At 41.3% G+C, this 23066-nt stretch overlaps 1 protein-coding gene and 1 non-coding gene across 11 annotated transcripts in view; both read left to right on the top strand.

Moving 5' to 3' along the window:
- The window catches only part of ENOX1 (ecto-NOX disulfide-thiol exchanger 1), a 324009-nt gene that overhangs the window by 280346 nt on the left and 20597 nt on the right, over positions 1-23066 (top strand). For all 10 annotated transcript variants that reach the window (XM_077974448.1, XM_077974449.1, XM_077974446.1 and 7 more), the window contains one exon: positions 20150-20252. In XM_077974448.1, coding sequence (XP_077830574.1) covers positions 20150-20252 — 103 coding nt within the window. The remainder of the gene's footprint in view (positions 1-20149; positions 20253-23066) is intronic.
- Positions 6800-6859, top strand: MIR7168 (microRNA mir-7168). The gene has a single exon (NR_130435.1). It is a non-coding gene; the product is annotated as a microRNA mir-7168 (primary transcript).

The raw sequence follows: 23066 nt of genomic DNA, 5'->3' as shown, positions 1-23066 counted from the left end.
TAAAGGATTTTATTTCTCCTTCACTTATGAAACTTAGTTTGACTGGATATGAAATTCTGGGTTGAAAATTCTTTTCTTTAAGAATGTTGACTATTGGCCCCCACTCTCTTCTGGCTTGGAGAGTTTCTGCTGAGAGATCTGCTGTTAGTGGACTGATGGGCTTCCCTTTGTGTGTAACCTGACCTTTCTCTCTGGCTGCCCTTAACATTTTTTCCTTCATTTCAACTTTGGTGAATCTTGACAATTATGTGTCTTGGAGTTTTCTTCTCGAGGAGTAACTTTGTGGCGTTCTCTGTATTTCCTGAATTTGGATGTTGGCCTGCCTTACTAGGTTGGGAAAGTTTTCCTGGATGATATCCTGCAGAGTGTTTTCCAACTTGGTTCCATTATCCCCGTCACTTTCAGGCACACCAATCAGACATAGATTTGGTCTTTTCACATAATCCCATACTTCTTGTAGGCTTTGTTCATTTCTTTTTACTCTTTTTTCTCCACACTTCTCTTCTCACTTCATTTCATTCATTTGATCTTCAATCGCTGATACTCTTTCTTCCAGTTGATCAAGTTGGTTACTGAAGTTTGTGCCTTTGTCACGAATTTCTCATGTTATGGTTTTCATCTCTATCAGTTATTTTAAGGTCTTCTCTGCATTGATTATTCTAGTTATCCACTCATCCATTCTTTTTGCAAGGTTTTTAGTTTCTTTGCACTGGTTATGTAGTTCCTCCTTTAGCTCTGAGAAGTGTGATCGACTGAAGCCTTCTTCTCTCAACTCTTCAAAGTCATTCACCCTCCAGCTTTGTTCCATTGCTGGTGATGAGCTGCATTCCTTTGGAGGGGGAGATGTGCTCTGCTTTTTGAATTTCCAGTTTTTCTGCACTGATTTTTCCCTATCTTTGTGGTTTTGTCTGCCTTTGGTCTTTGATGATGGTGATGGGGTTTTGGTGTGGGTGTCCTTTCTGTTTGTTAGTTTTCCTTCTAACAGTCAGGACCCTCAGCTGTAGGTCTGTTGGAGTTTGCTTGAGGTGCACTCCAGACCCTATTTGCCTGGGTATCAGCAGCGGTGGCTGCAGAGGATAGAATATTGCTGCACAGCGAGTGTTGCTGTCTGATTCTTGCTCTGGAAGCTTCGTCTCAGGGGTATACCCTGCCATGTGAGGTGTCAGTCTGCACCTAGTGGGGGATGTCTCCCAGTTAGGCTACTCAGGGGTCAGGGACCCACTTGAGCAGGCAGTCTGCCCGTTCTCAGATCTCAGCCTCCATGCTGGGAGATCCACTGCTCTCTTCAAAGTTATCAGACAGGAGCATTTACCTCTGCTGAGGTTTCTGCTACATTTTGTTTAGCTATGGTCTGTCCCCAGAGGAGGAGTCTATAGAGGCAGGCCTGCCTCCTTGAGCTGTGGTGGGCTCCACCCAATTTGAGCTTCCCTGTGGCTTTATCCACTTAAGCCTCAGCAATGGCGGGCGCCCCTCTTCCAGCCTCGCTGCCTCCTTGCAGTTAGCTCTCAGACTGCTGTGCTAGCAATGAGGGAGGCTCTGTGGGCGTGGGACCCTCCGGGCCAGGTGTGGGATATAATCTCCTGGTGTGCCATTTGCTAAGACCCTTGGTAAAGCACAGCATTAGGGTGTGAGTTCCCTGATTTTCCAGGTGTTGTGTGTCTCAGTTTCCCTTGGCTAGGAAAAGGAATTCCCGTCCCCCTTGTGCTTCCCAGGTGAGGCGATGCCTTGCCCTGCTACAGCTCTGGCTGGTCGGGCTGCACCAGCTGACCAGCACCAATTGTCCGGCACTCCCCAGTGAGATGACCCCAGTACCTCAGTTGAAAATGCAGAAATTACCCGTCTTCTGTGTCACTCACGCTGGGAGCTGGAGGCTGGAGCTGTTCTTATTCGGCCATCTTGGGCGCACCCCCTATCATAGTTTCTTTACCCATTTATCTGATGATGGACACTAGGTTGATTCTTTATTTTGAGTATTGTGAATAGCACTGCAATATATCAATATATCTCTTCAGTATATTGATTTTCTTTTGAATATATACCCAGTAATGGGATTGCTGGATCATATAGTAGCTCTATTGTTACTTTTCTGTAGAACCACCATACTGTTTTCTACAACTGTACTAATTTATATTCCCACTAACAGAGTACTAGGGTTCCCCCTTTCTTCACATCCTCACTGCCATCCATTATTTTTTGTCTTTTTGATAAAAGCCATTTTAACTGAGGTGAGATGCTATCTCACTGTGGTTTTGATTTGCATTCCTCTGATGATTAGTGATGTTCATCTTTTTTTTTTCTTTTCATACAACTGTTGGCCATTTGTATGTCCTCTTTTGAGAAGTGTCTATTCAGATATTTTGCCTATTTTTAATAGATTATTTGTCTTTTTGCTATTGAGTTCCTTATGTTATTAATTCCTTATATTACGGTTCTTAATCACTTGTCAGATGGAGAGTTTGCAAATATTTTCTCCCAATGTTTTCTTCTAGTCGTTTCATACTTTCAGGTCTTATATTTACGTATTTAATCCATTTTGACTTGATTTTCGTACATGGTGAGAGATAGGGGTCTAGTTCCATTCTGCTGCATACTGTTTTCCTAGCACCACTTATTGAAAAGACTGTCCTTTCCCCATTATATGTTTTTGACACCTTTGTTGAAAATCAGTTGTCTATAAATGCATGGATTTATTTCTAGGTTCTCTACTCTTAATAGTCTTATGTGTTTATTTTTATGCTAGTGGCATGCTGTTTTGGTTACTGTGGCTTCACAGTATATTTTGAAGTCAGGTAATGTGATGCCTGCAGCTTTGTTCTTTTTGCTCAGGATTGCATTGGCTATTTGGGATCTTTTGTGGTTTCATATAAATTTTAGGACTTTTTTCTGTTTCTATGAAGAATGTCACTGGTATTTTGATAGCACAAGAGGTATGGCTTAGCACTGCCTGATATCCTGAGCAACAAAGAACAGGAGGAACATACAGTAGCATCTATGGAAAGAGTTGGGAGCCAAAAAGGTAGACGGAAGCAGAAGATTGCCCTAGTGCCTCATAAAACAGCAGGGGAGGGGAGGGAGTCTCCTTTCCTCAAGCACCTTCAGTCTCCACTGACAAGGCACCAGGATTAGTGGTATAAAAACCACCAGGAGCAAGGATGCACCAGCAGGTGAACTCCCCTTCCTCTTAGTTCTGTATGTCACTCAGGAGCCACAGGGCTTCCTAGACATTTGTTTTTATGATTTAGATTATTAAATATTCCATAGTGATTTCCACACCACTTCATTTCTGCTAACCACACATGAGACCAGGAAGGGGACAGTTGTGAAATGCACCAGCCAGTGCTGGTCTGACTCTGTCCTTGATGCTAGCCTTCCACAAGGATTCCTCGCCTGGTACTCTCCAGCTCTCCCAGGATGGTTCTGCAGTGCTGCAAAGGGTGGTCATTCTCTATTTCTTCACACACTGCTCGTCTCCAACCTCATCCATCTCATTGACACATAGCTCACTGGGATATGGCATTTCTTTGAGGAAATATGTCGGAAAATGACAAGGAAAAAAGTAGGTACAAAGATAGAATGAAGAAAAAAGGGAACAAAGGTGGGAAAGACTGGAACAGGAAGAGCTGCCTAAGTTTCATGGTGCTGTGCACGTCAGCCCTTCTAAATTGACCCTGGCAGGCAGCAGAGCAGCAGTTTTCACCATCATGCAACTGCCCTGCCAACTCTAGCTGTGAAATCCGCTTGCATCAAAGGTATGTTTGCAGTTGCACAAATATCTACACTTAATGAAATGCTTATCCTAAAATAAGGCTCTTGAACTGGAAGCAAAAAAGCTCAAATGTCAGTCTACAAGTAACATTTTTGGTGGGCTTCCTGGGGGAAACAAAGATTCGACTTGGCAATAAATATGTTTACATTTCCTGCTACAGACTGAAGTGTGTCCTAATCCTTCCAACCTCAAAACTCTTCCCAGCTCTGATGGAGACCCCCCTCTCCGTGCCCACCCCCTTCTCTTGCTGGGGCCTAACAGTGAGAAGTATCCCCAGGTGTGAGTTCATGGCCACCAAATGCAGCTACACCTTCCCTCCTTACTGCCCTGTCCACCATGCCCAGGGGGACCTGACGTCCTGTTTGTAACCACCTGTAACTTGGAATTTAAATCCAACCTCCAAGACTATGAACCCCACACTAGTGGCTTTAAATCTAACCTAGGGTCTCACAAAATGTCAGAAATTCAGCAAACTGCACCTCAGTGTTCACCTCCTCCACATGTTCCTAATTCAGGCAGAGCAAAAGTTGAATTCGGAAGGAAAGCTGTTGCCCAAAGGAAAAGGCATTCACATGTTTTGTTACAGTTTTAAAGTATGTTTTTATAGAAAGACCGCAAGAGTTTCCTGAAGGAAGAAAAAAAAAAAAGACTCTGCATTTCTAAGCTGTGCAGACGTCAGAGCCAGGGAAGTCTTTGCCTGTCAGTCACCCTCTCTGGGCAGCAGCCCCTTGCCAGGTATATGGAGGCCGTTCTCTGAAAACTCTAGGTTCCCCTGAAAACATTCAACCAGGCTTGGAACACTTAATATAACAGAAATCTGTTCATTATTTTTTTCCAAGAAAAACCTCAAAGTCTCAGCTTTCCCAGCTTGAAACTGTCCTTGCAGGGGAGACTTGTGGCCGTGATGCTCACTAACATGTCGTTTCTATTGTTCTGTCAGCCTCTCTATGAGATCATAGAGTGGCTTTCTCTGTCTGGACAATTTCCAGACTGTTCAGTGTATGCTGGTGAGCTACTTATGTTTATGAGACTCGCAGAATCTAATTTGCAAAGGCAATTTCTTTTCATGCCAAATTTTAGGAAGATGACTTGAAACTATGGGAACAATATACAAGTACAATCTACATCAAGCCCCAGTACCTGTGTCAGTATAATTCTCTGGCCCCCTCACCACACACATGCACAATCACACACACATATAGGCATAACATATAAGCCTCACAGCTGTAAGCATATATACCATTCCTGACCATTTTATATGACAGTATTCAAACTAGTCCCCTTGGTAAAAACAGAATAACTATCAGCCTGGTATTCAGAAATAATGTTGGCCTGATTTCCTGAATAAATGGCTTGAGTCAACAGGTCAAATTCAGCTTGGTGCACCATTCATTAAAAATGCTAAATAATTAGATTTTGTATTGATAACTCAGCTTCTCCATCTATCTTATCACCCTTTTAGTCTGCAATGCAAATTCTGCCTGTTTTTAAGCCTAGCTCAATTCCCATTTCTTAGGTCCTTACCCTAAAATCAGTCCAAATCAATCACCATCTTCTCCAGATTCCTACAATTTATCATCATTCCAACCACCTTGAACAACCCACTTATGACAGGCTTATCTCCCCAGCTCAGATCATGTTCCTTAAAGTGGAGAATTTGTATGTATTCCTTGCAGAACCTAACACAGTAATAAGCCTATGTAGGTGGGTACATTAGTAATACTCATTGATTGATGATTGCATTGATGGAACTACAGCAGCCTCAGTTGGCTCTGTGAATCTGTTTGGAGAGGTTAGGTGAGAAGTACAAACTTCCCTTCTGCATATTATCTGCAGGTGATCTTGATGATAAACACACATCACTCCAGTTAACTTTAAGATGTGTATAAAAGTCTTGTGGACTGACAGTTAAAACTGAGGTGGTAGAGATCACATCATCCAACTTTCTTATTTTACAGGTTTTAATTAGATATGTTTTCTTGTCTAATTGTTGTATCTGTGAGTCTTATGTTCTCTGAGGTTATACTTCTCAAACTTTAATAAGCAATAAAATCTAAGATAGCTTTTTAAAACACAGATTGCTGGGCCCCACCTTAGAGTTTTCCATTGGGCAGGTCCAAGCTGGGGCCTGAGAATTTGCATTTCTAGTAAGCTCCCAGATAATGCCAGTGTTACCAGCCTGTGGACCATACTTTTCCACAGACTCTCCACCCCAGGACAGGCTAGGTGCCCCTCTGGGCTTCCCCAGCACCCTGGCTCTTCTTTATCATGGCGCGTATCATAGTGTATTTAATATATTTTACATGGCTTATGTCATACTGTATTTTAATGCATTTTACATAGCCGGCGGCCCTCTAGACTCCTACATTCTTTGATAGCAGGAACCACTATTATTCATCTTTGAATCTTGTTGTGTTAACACAAAATGTACCCTTATTGTAGGTGCTCAATAAATGAAAAGAGGAGGAGGCTCAATAAATTCCAATCAAATTATACTGAACTCAGGTGTACAGATACTTCATTTAATCCAAATGTTGCACTTTGCTGCCATTCAACCCCAAAAGAAAATACATCATTAGTAATTGTGAGACTCTGGTTCTTAAGAAATCACATTGATTTGGATATTAAGAAATCACATTGATTTGGATAATACACAAAAAAAATCCCTGGACCCATAACTAGCCACTCCTAACAAGGTCCATCCAAGTCCACATGACAGGCACAGTGCCGCCTGTTGGGAGCACATTGGATCACAGAGCAGTCACTGTCCTCCAGGAGCACATGGCCCAATGAAGAGAGGGCACACAACTGAAAAGGGTCTCACTCAAGACTGACTGCAGACTTCTCAGTAAGGAACAGACTTGGGGTGGGATCAAGGGCTTGAACCAAGTGGAGAAGCTATAGTTTCCTGAGAGGTCATTCACTCAGAAGGCAGCATGGACTAAAGGCCCTGGGGTATGACTGCCTGGGGCCCAGTCATGATGCCACTAACTTCTAGGTGTGTAAACTTAAGGAAGTTACTATTATTATCTCCATTTTACAGATTAAATAGTGAGGCATACTTGTACTTCAGTGTTTAATCTGTAAAATGGAGATAGTAAGAGAACAGCACCTGTCATCTACCCAGCACTCAATAAGGGCTGTTAGTATTATTATCACCACTATTATTTGTATTATTTGGTTTATAATCAGAGGATCTCCAATGCACCATGCAGGAGCAATCAGGAACACTTGGTTCTTGGAACAGTTGTGATATGTGGCATATGCAAGGCAGCGGTGAATAGAGAGAATTCAATTTGGGGGTGTGAGAGAATGAAGATATTCAGTATTTACTAAGATCTCAGAGTATGCCAGGAAAACCATGTAAAATTTGATTTTACTTTAATAATAATCAAATCTTTCTCTTTCCCATTTATCAGATTGTGTCCCATCTATTTTGATGACCTAATTTACCACTATAAAGGTCAAACAACCCTCTAAGTTTTAATATTATCATTAGCAACATAAACTCAGCAGGTGAAAGTTATGATGGTGGGTGCTTTGTAGCAGAGAAAAAGAAGAAATGTCATACTGAGAAATGAACTGAGAAAATAACATGCCAAGAGCACCATAATACAATTAATCTTTCCCAGCAATAGAGTTAGTATCATACAAGATAAATCAAACCGACTAATTCTGGATGCACATACATACATTTTAAAAAAGTATTTCACTTTAGTTTCTTCTGTTTGCTGCTCTATTTTTATTGGTTGAGGAGATTTTTCATGTTTGTACTTTTACGGGCTGTGAAGGGCATGGACTTCAGTAGCTATAACAGTGTGGGTTACATTTTCTATATACTGAAGAGAAACACACAGCTATTTTTGAGATCAAGTGTACTTTTTCATTTGGTTATGTCTACAGTGGTATATAGTAAAACTAAAAATAAAATACTACAACAGTTTAAATAATGAATGCGGTTACTGGACACAAAGGGATTTTTTTTCTCGTTTTTAGATCATTTTTAACATGACTGTCACAAAACTAGACCAAAAGAAAGTCATTTAATTGCCAGCTTGAGACCACAATTTAAGCATGGTGTGAACTGTGATAGTCATTATTAAGTTATGATCCAGGCAGCAGTGATCCTCTTAGTATTTAATGGGAAACATTAAGAAATTGAAATGATCCTTTCCTATCAAAGTCTCTGTTCTTTATGTAGAATATTCTATTTGGGGACTATATATGTATCATAATCCTATTTTTCAAATAAGAATTAAACAATATATACATACATGTATATATGCAAACACATATATATGTTATATATATGTGGGAGGGGGTTATATATAAACTATAAAAGGCAAATATCTGAATGTTAATAGCATTTATATCTCAGTAGAATTTCAGTTAATTTTTAATCTTTATTTCATATATTTTCTACAGTGAATACATATTTTTATTTGTAATGAGAAAACAAAGGTTATTACTAAGAAAGTCAAGTAGGAAATATATCTTATATTTTGGAAAAGAAAGGAAAAAGGTTATAAGTTTATGGTTTGGTCTCCAAAAAAATTAAAAGTTAATACTTAAAACACTGAAAGCATTAATAGTAGATACAAATGAAAAATTAACTTCCTTACCTCCTTCAGTCTATGAGATTAAAGAAATTGTGTTATTCTAAAATGATACTACAATAAATGCATTTAGGGACCAAAAGGCTGTAAAATTACATGCCCAAAGTGACTGCATAATTTTTTTCCCTATCCGCTATACATATATATTCCTCATAGACTTCTAGCTGACTCCAGGCCCAGGGTACTGACCAAACCCTTATGATGGCCAGTGATTTTCACCCATGAGGTCTGGCCTCTCTATGTAGTAACAAATTCATTTGATGTAATATTAGAGGGTCTACTATTGATATTTTTTCTTTTAAAAACACCAGTTGCATCTGTGTACAGAGCACTGTGCCAGGTACTGAGTTGCTGTGTAGAGACTGTAGGTACAGTGATCACATAAAATTCAAACCGATGTCTTTGAGGGTGAAAGGCAGCACTGCTGCTACTTCTGTAGGGACAACAGGTGCACTGGGACCATGCAAGAGGCAGGCCAGAAAGGGGTATTCCCAGCCTGAATGCCACTGTGGACATAACCAAATGAAAAAATACACTTGATCTCAAAAATAGCTGTTTCTCTTCAGTATGTAGAAAATGTAACTCACACTGCTGTAGCTACTCAAGTCCACGCCCTTCACAGCCTGAAGTACCACCATGAAAAATCTCCTGAGGCTTCCCCTGGGCAGACCTTGACCATGGAAGGCTGCTGGGAAAGGGCACAGGGGGTGAGAGCCCATGACCCTCATCTTCCCTATTTCCAGCTGCCTTTCTAAGACCTCAACTCCAATATTTTAAAATATTAGAGGCAATATTTATTTATTTATTTATTATTGTTTTTGAGACGGAGTCTCCTCTGTTGCCCAGGCTGGAGCGCAGTGGCGCGATCTCGGCTCGCTGCAACCTCCACCTCCCGGGTTCAATCAGTTATCCTGCCTCAGCCTCCCAAGTAGCTGGGATTACAGATGCATGCTGCCATGCCTAATTTTTGTATTTTTAGTAGAGACAGGGTTTCACCATATTGGTCAGGCTGGTCTCGAGCTCCTGACATCAGGTGATCCACTTGCCTCGGCCTCCCAAAGTGCTGGGATTACAGGTGCAAGCCACCGTACCCAGCCTAGAGGCAATACTTCTAATTCTTCGTGATCTCTGATTCTGGTATCCATATTCTGCTAGCTATGTAGACTTGACTTGTTTAAATGATTTTAACTCACCCCCCTCTGCTTCACACATAGAATCTTTCCATTCTTCCTTCAGAATGGCTTCTGTATCCACTTTTTCTCTCTCTTCCCACCACCTTTGTGGTTCCATCTTATTGCCACATCCTTGGGGTGTGACTGGAGAAGCACTGGGGTCCTCCTTTCCTGAGCCTCTCCACCTGCCCAGCCAATCCTGCATGTGGCCCAGCCACAGTCTTTTGGAGTGCTGCTTTGACCTTGGCTTTCCCACACCCACAGCCTTCAAGTCAAGAAAGCATGTGTCCCACCTCTTCTTCTTCATTGGCCCCAGCACCCTGCCTTTGAAATCCCTCCCCGTTGCACAGACTGTGGTTAAAAGTCACACTAAAGAAGTCCGTCACCACCAACAGCAGCAGCCAGCCAGCCCCCTCAGTCCCTGCTAATGCTGCTCCTCAGCCAGCCCCTGGGTGGCTTCCTCCCTGCTCCCCTTTCCTTTCATGTTTGTGCAAGAAGCACAGCTCACCAGGCCTGCGTGGAGCCTTGCTGGCTCCTGAGTGAGCTAGGACTATAGACAGCCCTCAGGAGGGATTTGGTCACAGAGCGCCACAGGCACTCAATACCCACCCAACCGGCAACCTAGTGCGGTGGTTAGGACTCTGGAGTGAGACAACATTGGTTCAGATCCTGAGCCTACTTCTAACTAGTTGTGTGACCTCGGACAAGTCATTAGCCTCATTATTCATTTTCTTAACCTGTAAATTGAGAATGTAATAGCCTGACTTCGAAGAGCGCTTATGACAATTAAGTGAGTTTATATTTGTCAAGTGCTTATAACACTTCCTACATATAGTAAGTACTGTACAGGTGTTTGTTAAATAAATATAACCAATGATGACCTAGAAAGAAGGCCACCAGGATAAATGCTGTATCTGGGTATCTCTGGCACTAAACTACACTGTTTTCATCTTTCTTTAAAGGGTCCTTTATGTGACCCGTAACTAGTTCTCGCCTATTTTAATCTTTGCAATTGGAAATCTTAGAAAACACAGTTCTTGGAGTTGTCTGAAGACATAATGTATGTGCTCCCGATCCAGCAATTGAACCCCAATGAGGTGGAACATCTCAGAATGTAAAATATGGTCACATCATGATGAATCACTGCATCTTGGAGCCCCACACATCTGCTTTCAGATTGTCTCTCTGGTGCTGAAAACTGTTGGGCCTCTGAGGCTCCCCTTGTACAGACCTTGATCATCAAAGGCTTCTAGGAAAGGGCAGAAGTGGTGAGAGCCCATGACCCTCGGGATGGGCAGTGCCAAGATTTCACAACAGATCATCAAGGCCTCAGGATTTCTGCCCCACAGGAAATTCCTGAGATCCTGCTCACTCTTTGGGGGTGGGTGCATTCTTATGTTCCCATAAGAAACCATAAAAAATTCTAAAGCTTAGTCACTCATGCTTATCAATCCTTTCCTCATCCATTTGGTTTTTAATTGTTTTTCTCACTCTGCTTCCTCTTTCCTCTCTAATTCTTATTGGCATCAGAAATAAAGGATAAGTTTATATGGTCTGTACCAAGCTGGCTACCTGAATCTGAAGGGAAGGTCCAAGTCAGGGAAAAGGGCACAGAGCAGGCATGGAATCAGGGAGCAGGAAGACACTGTGGAGGTCATCCACTTCAATCCTGTCTTTGTACAAAGAGCAAAAATGAAACAAAGGAACACAGCAGGCCAGTGGCAAATAGAACCAGTGTCTTCTATGTCCAAATCATCATGTTTACAATATTCCAGGCCATTGTTTGTGGCTCATTCTTTCATGTATCAGCCACTAGGCACCTGCTATGTGCTAGTCTCTGGCTCATAAAGGAAAGTGTGAGGGTTATCTCCATTCTCCATCCTCCCCCAACCACAGTTCTAATCATATAAGGAATAATTTGTAGGTTATAGGCAACTGGCATATCATTTGATGAATTGCTTTTGATACTTTGCAAAATGGGAGTAAAGGATAAGAATGTCGCTGATAGACATCTTGACAATTATCTATAGGGCCCCAGATTTCAAGAAGTGTGATGTTTAAGAGTAGGGCCTATGAGCAATTAGCAGAACTGAGCCAACAGCAAAAGACAGCCACAGAACAAGCGGGCAGGGAAAGAAAACGAGCCTTGCGGTATGCTGCTGGCAGAGTCAGGTGTGACATGGTGAATCTTTACCACACAGATCTTATCAGCTGTCCCACTCACCTTGCACTAGCAGCTATGGAGGCCACCAGCCCTTGGAGGGTCACAGGCGAAGTCACCTGGCGGTGGTTTCTCTATTTAGGGGGTGGGTGGTGTCACTCAGTATGTTAATTAAGTATTCAGCAACTGGCTATCCTTACATATAGCTCTTCAAAACAACAACTGTATATCATTGGTTTCTTTTTCTTTCTTCTTTAATTATAAGGATAATAACACTGACACAGAAAAAGAGAAAATAGAAAATATCGACTATTTGAACACAACTACAGTTATCATTTTTGCAAAAATATTTTTATATAATTTTAGTCAAAGTCTTATACAGAATTATTGCATGGATTCAGTACCCTAAGTATATATCAGCGCTTGTTCTGTATCCAGTCAATCCTGTGAATCATAAAAGTGAGTAATGGTTGTAATAATGATGCCGCAATATATTCCTAGAAATTTATAGTTGTGAAAGCACTGTCTCACTTATATTTGGTCCTCACAGCGACCATGGGGAAGAGGCATAGGGTATTATCCATGTTTTTCATTTAAAACAGTTAAGGCTTAGAGAAATGCCCTGCCTAAAGTTATCTAGTATGTAAATAATATGACAGATTTAGAACACAGCTTCCATTCGGCCATTCTGCCTCACGTGCTTAGATCACTGTGATTACTGTCTAAAGGCGGCAGTGGTTTTATGGAGGAAACAAAAAGGTGAAATGTGATATATAAGCGATGAACTGCCATATAAGTGGCGTAGGAAATGTGTGCAGATAAGGAAGCCTTGCAAGTGGCCTGAAACAGATGCCTCTGAGAGATACGGGACTTGTGCTGTGTGTAAAATGTACGTAGGAAGTGGCAAGGAAAAGGAGAGAGCTTTCTAAGAGCATTTCCGGACATAGCATAGAAAGAAGATAGGCTAGTTTGATAGGAGTAGGCCCCAAATGCCAAGCAGTAGCATCTGACTTTTTCTGTAGGTTGTCAGAAAGCATCTGAAGTTTTAAACCAGAGTTGGATGAGATAAGAGTCACATATTAGGAAATTGACCGGTGGTATTATGTAAGACAGACCGGAAGAGGAAGAGCCTAGAGGCAGAGACAAAGTAGGAGGTTCCTGCAGCAGTCAAAGTGGTCAAAGTGTGAAATCAGCCAGGTGCAGTGGCTCATACCTGTAATCCCAGTGCTTTGGGAAGCTGAGGCAAGAGGATCGCTTCAGGCCAGGAGTTCAAGACCAGCCTGCTCAACACAGTGAGACCACATCCCTAAAACAAAGTATGAAACAAGTAGAACTGAGAGTAGAGCACCAGTTGCGGAGATGGGAATGCGGCACGAGAGACACCTCACAGACACTTGAGAGAATCTGGATTTAGAGACATCTTTTTTTTTTTTTTTTTTTTTTTTTGAGATGGAGTCTCGCTCTGTCGCCCAGGCTGGAGTGCAGTGGCGCAATCTCGGCTCACTGCAAGCTCCGCCTCCTGGGTTTACGCCATTCTCCTGCCTCAGCCTCCTGAGTAGCTGGGACTACAGGCGCCCACCACCGCGCCCGGCTAATTTTTTGTATTTTTAGTAGAGACGGGGTTTCACCGTGGTCTCGATCTCCTGACCTTGTGATCCACCCGCCTCGGCCTCCCAAAGTGCTGGGATTACAGGCGTGAGCCACCGCGCCCGGCTAGAGACATCTTAAAAGCACTTAGGGGATAGTAGAGAATGAACCAAAGACAAAATGAGGGTTTGAGCGCCAGCAAGTGGAAGAATAATGCTCACATTAATAAAAACAGAAAAGTTAAAAGAGGATGCAGTTTGATGAGTGAGGTGAACTGGGTTTTAGACATAAAATTATAGAATTTTAGAAAATTACATCAGGAAAGACCTGGACTCAGACTTTTTTTTTTTTTTTGAGACAGAGTCTCACTCTGTTCCCCGGGCTGCAGTGCAGTGGTGGAACTCAGCTCACTGCAACCTCCACCTTCCGGGTTCAAGCAATTCTCCTGCACCACCACGCCCAGCTAATTTTTGTATTTTCAGTAGAGACAGGGTTTTACCATGTTGGCCAGGCTAGTCTCGAACTCCTGACCTCAAGTGATCCACCTGCCTCCATCTCCCAAAGTGCTGAGACTACAGGCGTGAACCACTGCACCCCGTCTAAGGACATTTCTTTAAATGAAGCTTTACATAGGAGCCCTGTATCATTAAACAAAAGAAAGGAATAAAAGAGTAGAATTCCAGAGATGTGTCCCCGTGGGCCTTCCATGTCACCTCTATAAAGCTAATGAGGTTCCATCAACTACTATTCAAAGATGATTAGCCCTACCCAGCACCCTCATTTTTAGACAAGTGATCTGGGTCTTGAAGATGCTGAATAATTTGACAAGGTTACCCAGCTGTTGCAGGAAGAGCCAAGTCTGAAACCCAAGTATTTAGTGTCTCTTCCACTGCCTCATGGCCACCTCCCATTCTGAATTTGAACTGGGCATTGGTAAATTCAAGCAGACAAGCCCAGTGGTCAGTTGGTGGTAAATAACAGAAGCTTAAAGAATTAAGTTTGATGATAGCTGAATCCATGAGAATGAAAGAATTCTAATAAAAGGGAATAGAGAAGAAAAATTGGGGACCACACTTTGGAAAGGGCCAAAGCTAGAGAAGAGGAGGAAGAGAGTAGCCTCTTCGTTACATTCACTGGGCCAGCAGAGGGAACAAAAAAACCAGTGAAGACTAAACAAGAAATTAGGAGGAAAAAGACCAGGACCTCCTGTGTAGCAGATGTGAGGCAGATGGTTTAAGAGGGGCCAGTGTCAAGAGTGTCAAATACCACTTGGTCAGAGGACTGAGAAAATAATCATTTGGCAAGAAGAGGGTCACTGGAAATATTTCAGAGTAGATTTGTTGGTGTGACTGATGAAAAAGCTGAGATTTCAGATGATGAGGCAGTACACACAGGTGGACAACATGTATTCAAGAAGCTTTGCAACAGAAAGAAAACAGCCCTAAAGGTAAGGAAACCACAGGAATAATTAAGTGAAAGCAGTAACAGAAGGATTTTACAAGCCGGGGAAGCCATTTTCTTGGTCCTTAGGGGCTTGGGTAGGTGGAGAGAAACAAAAAATAACAAAGCACTATTCTAGCTCAGTAAACTATTGAAAAAGAGCTCCTCTAAATGATAAATTACTTTGATCATTTCTCAAAGTAAGTGATGAGGACTCTTAGAAGGGAAATTTCTGCCTTCAAGTAGCTAACTCTTTAAGAAGTCTCTTTAAAAGTCTGTGATATCTAGTTTCCAGTTACTGAAAACCTCTTCTCCAGCCCCTTTAATGACTCCTTCTAAGTATCACAGAAATTAAGAGTTAAAACGTAGACTGAGAAAAGATTTATTAGGTAATCTCCAATCTCATGTCAAGTGCAGAATTGTTACTTACCTGCAGTGCATTTTCTAGTCTGGGGTGCTTTTTACTGTGTTCCTGCCACTTCCTTTGGGAGACTACTTCATAATCCAATAGATCTCACTGGGAGGACACTTTTGGTCTCCATCCTCATGTTCCCTTCCTGCTGTGTACTTTGTATACCACTAACAATTTGTACTTAGTAGCCTTCCTCACCTCCCATCCCATCCCCGCTCACTCACTTCTACTTTGTAATGGCTAGGCATTTGGAACCTCTTTTCCGGAATATCTGTAGACTCATCATTCTTCTGGGCATGTTGCATCTATCAGGCTAAAGAATTTTAAGGTGATAAAAGGATAAAGGGTCTTCAAAACTTTATGTTTCTAATGGTAAAACTTTCCCATTCTGATAAGGTCCTTTCCATTCTCTAGAGATTTGGGGTGGAGAGAGTAATAAGGACCATGAATTTTTTAAGAAAGGAGCAAAACCATGCATAATTTATGATTCAGTGTCCCATAATATGTGTTCCCCAATTACTAAAAAGATTCGTTGGAATGTCCTGTGTAGAGAATATGAAATCCAACTGAGAGACTGTTCCCAGAAGAATTTTGGCTTCACCAGACTTACTCTCATGGATCTTATAACCTGAGCATCTCCATAGAGGGGCCCAGAAGGATGCCAGTACATGCAGTGGTTTGTGTTACAAGATAGAAACACTGAGCTTGGGAATCTACATTTTTTATAGCAAGTGTAAGCAAGCCTGCTCTTTGTCCCACAAGAAAACATCAAGATTTCCTGCTGCAAACAAAACCAGAGAAAGGCCCCATAAAAAGAGCTGTCAGAGCCTTGCTTCTAAGTTCAGAAACGTGCACATCCTACTTCCTCCAAAATATTTTGACAAGATGCTATAGAAACCTTAAGTTTAACATTTCCAAAACTGAACACGCAATCTTCTTCCAGACTAGCTTCTTTCTCCATTTTCCTATTCACTGAGCCACCTACTTGTTCTCAATGTTTTCATCAGCCGCCAGGTCACCAGATTTTTTTTTTTTTAGTTCTACCTCTTAAATGCTGTTTGCACTTTGCATACCATTGATTTTGGGTTTTGACTGTCATCATCAAAAGGTAAAAATGGATACACTTTTGCAGTAGGCTGACTTGTTTCATTTGCCTCCAAACCAATGTCCTAAAACACAGAGCTGAAAACTCTTCACTTGTCAAGCCTCCCAGATAAAATCTAAACTTCTTACCATGATCTACCTACTTCTCCAGCTTCATCTACTCATATTTCTTTCTTTTAGACCTTTTATAAGAATTTCTTGCTGGTCCCTGGGTAAGCTTGCACTTCTGATCACTTTGAATGCCATATTCTTAAAAACTTAGAACTCCTTGGCATATAGTAGGCATGTGATGTCTGTATGTAGCATAAATATTTATTCGGTAGCTGAAAGTAAAAACTGACTTAGCTTAAATGCAACAGGGAATTGGTTTGGGAATTAATTAATTCCACATTCTGTGTATTCCCTTCACCTTAACCAATCATGATGATGGAGCTCTATTTCTAGACATTAAATAAAAACAGAGAGAGAGGGTACAGTTGTTGCTTATATCTACTTTGTAGACTACCCCAAACTTGGAGGTTATCAATACTTGTCATTATCTTGTTCAACTGAACAATACCAATATAAATACAAACAAATCAAATTAACCTTATTTTTCTAAGGAACACATGATTAAACCCATGATTAAAGTCATTAAAACAAAACTCTCCTTTTTTAATAGTTGGAAAAAGTAAAACCACAACATATAATGTGGCTGTCTAAAATCACTATCCTGTCTTCTGTCCCTTGAAACACAATTATATGAACTTTAACTGTGCTCTTTGGCAAAGCGGATGACATAAGCATTCACCCATCTAATTAGCTCTGTGACTCTGTCAGCAAGAGCCTGGGCTTATACCATGCCCAAGGCAGGTTGAGGATCTAGAGCTTAGTCAGTAGTGACTCTTCTGAGTGGTCACAAGTTGGTCCACTTCACTCGATGCTATAGATTATTTAATATGCTTGGGCACACCCTTGATTCTAATGGAAATGATGTTTTCCCTTTTGGAGATTCTTAAGGCCAGTTTATTATAAGATGCAAACATTCCTTGGAGCCTGCCTGATCAGCTTCAATGATCCTGTACCACTTCCAGCATAGCTCTTCTCCCTCCTAGAGGAGTCAGAAAAACAACTCCGTCTCCAACCTGAACAAAACTCACAGATGTCCCCATAAGCTGGGATATCTGCCAAGCCTTGGGTCTCCGTCAAGCCCAGGCCTGCTGGACTGTTGTGGGAACCATGCAGAGAGATGTGTCCACTCCAGTCACTGGCCATGACTGTGTGAGAGCACACCATTTGTGGTCAGCAGAGCACACACTCCAGTATCCAATCTCAAGAAATACTTCCACAGAACGGTGACCCTAAGACTCTTATCTTTCCATACTAATTTTTCCAACCCTAAAACATCATCAAAGCAAGAATCACTGAGTCTTATCTGGCTCCTTGTAGACACTGTTGATTCAGCAGCATTTCTTTGAGCCTTGCTCAGAGTGCCCCTTTCTATGTGACTCTACTTTTGGACCTGGGAAGAAAACAGCATTCTCAGGTGGTCTGTCTATTCTGCCCTTGCCTTTCTCTGCTGGCTCCTGACATCTGCCTGCCCTCTGCAGTCCATTTCCCTCAATGAAACTGGATCTTCAACTGTGTGATGGCCCCAGGACACCACTCAGTCTTGGCAATTAATGTGGGCCTGTTATCTGCTAAACTCATTCTGAATAATTTCATTTGGCCCCAATTATCATCTAGGCTGTGAACAGATCACCCTGTCTTGGAGATATTATTTCCACTCAGCTCCAGGGTTCATTTTTTGTATTTTTTTAATGATGCAGTCATTATCCTGGTTAATGTTCTTCCATCCTCTTTCTTCCTACACCTCTCTCGGGAGACCTTACAGAGCCTCAGCCTGCATCTGCTCAGCAATCTTAACCTCCCAGGCCCGGAAGTCCAGTGCCAAGTCCCTGTGGGACCTATTTGTCCTTAGGGCATATAACTAACAGAATTCAGCAGGCCCACTGACCCCACTACCCCAGAAAGATGATGTGTACACACAGACCTGCTCTGCTCCAATCCAGAAAGTGCCTAATCAGCCTAATCGGAAAGTACCAAATGTTATTTTATTATAGGAGGAATTTCTATTTCCTTTCCTGCAATTCCTCTTTATAAATGTTCTAATCCCATATACATAATAAGCCTTTGGATTTGTTCTATTTTAAAATTCTTGATTGTGTTTCCATTGAGGCTGGCTCTCAAGATCCTGTTTTTGATTTGTAAGAGCATCTTTCATCTCTAGTAACCTTTGATGTACAGCTGGCTCCAGACTTAGCTTAGACCACTCCCCAAACTCTTTCTGACTCCTGTCCTTATTGGGATTTTCCTACCATCAGCCTGAGGCCTGTTATACCCTCTAGCCAACCAAGGTCTTCCCTGTGATATATCATCACATCATTGTGATTTTCTCAATTCTTTACCTTATCCATTTTCATTTCTCATTCAGTCTTCATCACTTGGTCTTCAGCAAATAAGTGGGACCTTAAGAGGAGCCTCTAAAATGCTCATCAGATATTACCAACTGCAGTTTCTCAGTAGAGCCTTCTTTCTTGGCAATTTCTAATTACCCCTGGATTACAAAGTAGTAGCTCATAAGTTAAATTAAGCTCATAGATCTGTTTTGATGGCGTGTGCTGAGTTTATTTTTCTTTGAATGCCTTCAGGTGTGGTTTTCACTTTTTGCAGGCTCGGCATGCTCCCAATACTTCCTGTATTCTTGGATCTGACCAGTTTTGTTGCTTTGTACTAACTATCTAAATATCTCTCCTATAACCACTTTCTGTTCTGGGAACATCTGTCAACCCATTTGTTCAAACCTTCTGAATTCTTCTTCTTCCATTTGGCTCTCCCTACCTGTTCTCTATCATTCCTGCAAGTTCCCCGCCACTGCTCAATATACTAGTCCTTCTTTGGAGCCATCTTTCAGTGAGCAACTTTCCTCCAATAAGACTCAACTTCTTTTTTGAGTTTGGGGAATGGTCTAAGCTAAGTCTGGAGCCAGCTGTACATCAAAGGTTACTAGAGACGAAAGATGCTCTTACAAATCAAAAACGGGATATTGGGAGCCAGCCTCAATGGAAACACAATCAACAATAAGATTCTACTATCCCATATATGCAGGTCATATAGGCGGATCGTTAATCTGACTTTCCATTAAGTCACTCTCCATTTTGAGTCCTAATATCAAAAGTCTAGGATGGTATGAGTTAAATCTTCATCTCTGTTTTTAAATGTAAAAGATCACAGAAAGAACTAAAAATAGTCCAGCCTCAATGTTTCACATGTTATTGGCTTGTTGTACAACTCTTCATTTCTAGTTTTCAAAAAAAACAAAAAAGAATTTTCCAAGCTTTGCTTTATCTGCCTCTTGCATTTATTCATGAGGATCCATACCTACTCAATTTAAAAACACTTCTAACGGTTCTATCTTAGCTCCCCAATAGGCCCTGTTTCTCCACACACTCACGCAAATTTTTAGCATGGTATTATAAATCAGTTTCCTGTATGCTTTCCCAAAGATTATTCGTATTTGAAATAAAACATGTTAAAGTAGTTAGAGTCAAATACAGTTTTAGTGAACAGAGTTTAATGAAAACATGGACAAAAATCTATGGTAATTTGTGCCAAATTTGCCAGTTGTGCAGAGAATTACTTGGTATGCTGGGAGCAGTATCTAGGAGCCTAACTTTGCATAATTACTTTTCTACTGTTGGGCAAATAGATCAATTGTATAAAAGATTTGATCTTTAGTTATAAATAGAAATGATGACCTCATTTATAGAGTTTAAGAGATCTGGTGTTTTTTATTGACATGCACAGAATCTACATAAACCTATATATGGTTTTTGGTTTTTAACTTTATAGGAAATCAATGTGTTGACAGTTGCATTAGTCAACCAAGACCGAGAGAATAATATTGAGAAAAGAAGCCAAGGCTTAAAATCAGAGAAAGAAGCTCTGCTAATAGGTAAGGAAATTCTGTTGTCTTCATCTGTTCTCTTAAATAATTGTTAGTAATTAACTTAATATTTTCGTTATTAACTTATTAATTTAAACAACATTGCCTTCTGGTAAAAGGTGAGATTAATTTCGTCAAGATTATATTATATACATTTCAAATTAGTGGCATACAGACTAATGGGGGTTTTGCCTTTCTGTAACTGTATATATTAACTGATTGTCAGACATAAAACTGAGTTCAAGAAGACACTAATTTGCATCTCATGTGTCACAAATCTGAATTTCAAATTTTGGGCATGCCACTTCCAACTGGAGGCCAGGTTGCATCTAGTTCCAACAAGCCATATCCCCAGGCTCAAGAGCAGCTTTGAACCCTGAGATTAAACTCTAAGCCCCTTAGCAGAGGCCACATCCTAAAGTCACCCCCAAGGCTAGACCTGCAATGCTGACAAATAGGGCCATGCAGGGTACTGATGCTAGGCTAATCCAGGACAGTCGGCTCCAGGCTTCCCCGTCCAAGTTTGGATCCTTTTGTCCAGGATGAACAAAAGAAGCATCCTTAGTGGATCCAGATGTCGTACTTATTTTCACAAGGAAGAATTCTTGATGAGGATGTGCCGGCAGTGCGCATGGAAGCCCATCTTAGATGGCTGTATGTTTAAGGCTGTATTTGAAGCCCTCAAATTCAGAGAAAGGGAAGCCACCACCCTCATGCTGTGATGCACAGAACTGATTCAAGCTGCACCTCGGCACTGACCCCAGTGTGGGGTTGCCAGGTGAGACTGGCTCCGTGGTGACATGATTAAGACTGAATGAGGCCAATGTACGTGCAAGACAAATTGTTCTTCAGCAGTTCGTTATCTGGCAGAAATAGTGCCTGGTTGCTTTTTTTTTTTTTTTTTTTTTTGAGACAGAGTCTCACTCTGTCACCCAGGCTGGAGTGCAAATGGCATGATCTCGGCTCACCACCACCTCTGCCTGCCGGGTTCAAGTGATTCTCCTGCCTCAGCCTCCCTAGTGGCTGGGATTACAGGTGCGCATCACCACGCCCAGCTAATTTTGCATTTTTAGTAGAGACGGGGTTTTGCCAAGTTGGCCAGGCTGGTCTCAAACTCCTGACCTCAGATGATCCACCCGCCTTGGCCTCCCAAAGTGCTGGGATTACAGGCGTGAGCCACCATGCCTGGTCCCTGGTTGCATTTTGTAAATACTGCATGTGCTCACCTAAAAATGACAGGTACGACAGGGCCTAGAGAAGCTGGCACAGGAGGAATTAAATTCAAAAGATAGTCCAGAGTCCATCCATCATATATAGATTTTTCAACTACAGGGTTATTGAATATGACATCAACTTAGAGATACTCCGAGGAAAACCAATTATTTTTTTTTTGCTCTGATGATATACAGCTGTAATAACATGCCATGCACGAGTCTCAGAAGACATGCTGATGTGCTATCAGTTCCAGGAACCCAGAATGAGCCCATATGTAGTTGGTAACTGGATTTTTCTTCTAGTGGAAAACATGTCTAACTCTGACAACTGTTTCTCTGTCACTCAGTGTGACCAAGGTGTGATTTTTCCCTATAAGGTTTTTAGGGTATGAACAAAGCAATTAATGATTTGCAGTAAACTTTTCCCTCTTTGTTTAAGTGGGAATAATTCTGTCCACTGAAGGTTAAAAAAATGGGAACTGATCTCTATTTTCTTTATTTCCTTCCTTTCACTAGAGATTGCTGCTGCTTTTATGTTTTAATTGGAGAACACAGTTCATTTACAATGTTTTCTAAGTAGTTATTAGGTTTTATTTATATATGTGCACACATACATGTACTTTTTTCAGTTGGCCACTTCAAATATTTTTAAATGATGTGCTTTATATGCGGTACATTAATAGGAATAAGTAGGAAGATTACATTTGTAACATGCTATGCCTGCTGATGTCTTTGGTATCACAAAAAATATATAAAATTAGTTAATTCAAGTGTGTTAGAAAGAAAAATATTCGTAAGTCAGGATCTCCAATAAAAAGCATACACAACCTACACTAAACTTTCCAAGACTTTTCCCCTCGCTGTTGGTCTTTTGAACTAGTTTACCAATATTCGCATTTGAAGTTAGGAGTAGAGCAAAAGAGAAACAGGGGGTGACACTTATTTTGAATCAATATATGAGAATATTTAGGTAGAAGGGAGGCCAGAGACTTAAGTGTTTGATTAAAATAAACTTAGGAGTTTAACTTTCCCTTCAGTTATCCATTACCTTGCTACCTTTCTCGATATTTTATTTTATTCTTCTTAATGACAGTTTGACAACAGATGTGATTTCCTGGCCAAACCCACTTCCAAAACATCTATATGCTTCTACTCTTTTGTATAATCCTCCAAAAGAGGATAATCCTCCAAAGAGAGAAAAACCCTCCAAAAGAATGCCACAATGGGGAAGAGTTTCCAAGACTGGCAAAATGGATCCTGCCAAAAGCTGCAGTTGCTGCCTGCTACTAAATGATCCTATCTGCTAATTGAGTTTGGTCATTCATACTTTGTAGATACCTGACTCTTGGGTCCATAAAGAGCTCCCCTGAAGCTTCTGGAATCTAGATACAGACTGTGGTAGGGATAAAACTGCTCTGGACCAGAATAGAGAAAAAGGATTTTCTGGTGCTGGGGCTACACTTTACTGAAGAATTCTCATACACTGAATGATTCTAGGAGCCCTCTGGCCTTCTGGTACATCTGGAGCAGTCATAAATACTCTGCAATTCCCCTGAAGTCTTCCCTTGGAATAAAGTCAGTAGAGAGGACACAATAGTCATGCTCTAGG

Source organism: Macaca mulatta, chromosome 17 (genome assembly GCF_049350105.2).
Source record: "Macaca mulatta isolate MMU2019108-1 chromosome 17, T2T-MMU8v2.0, whole genome shotgun sequence".
Taxonomy (NCBI): Eukaryota; Metazoa; Chordata; class Mammalia; order Primates; family Cercopithecidae; genus Macaca; species Macaca mulatta.
The sequence above is the reverse complement of the archived record's forward strand: the minus strand, read 5'-3'. Positions and strand labels throughout refer to the sequence as shown.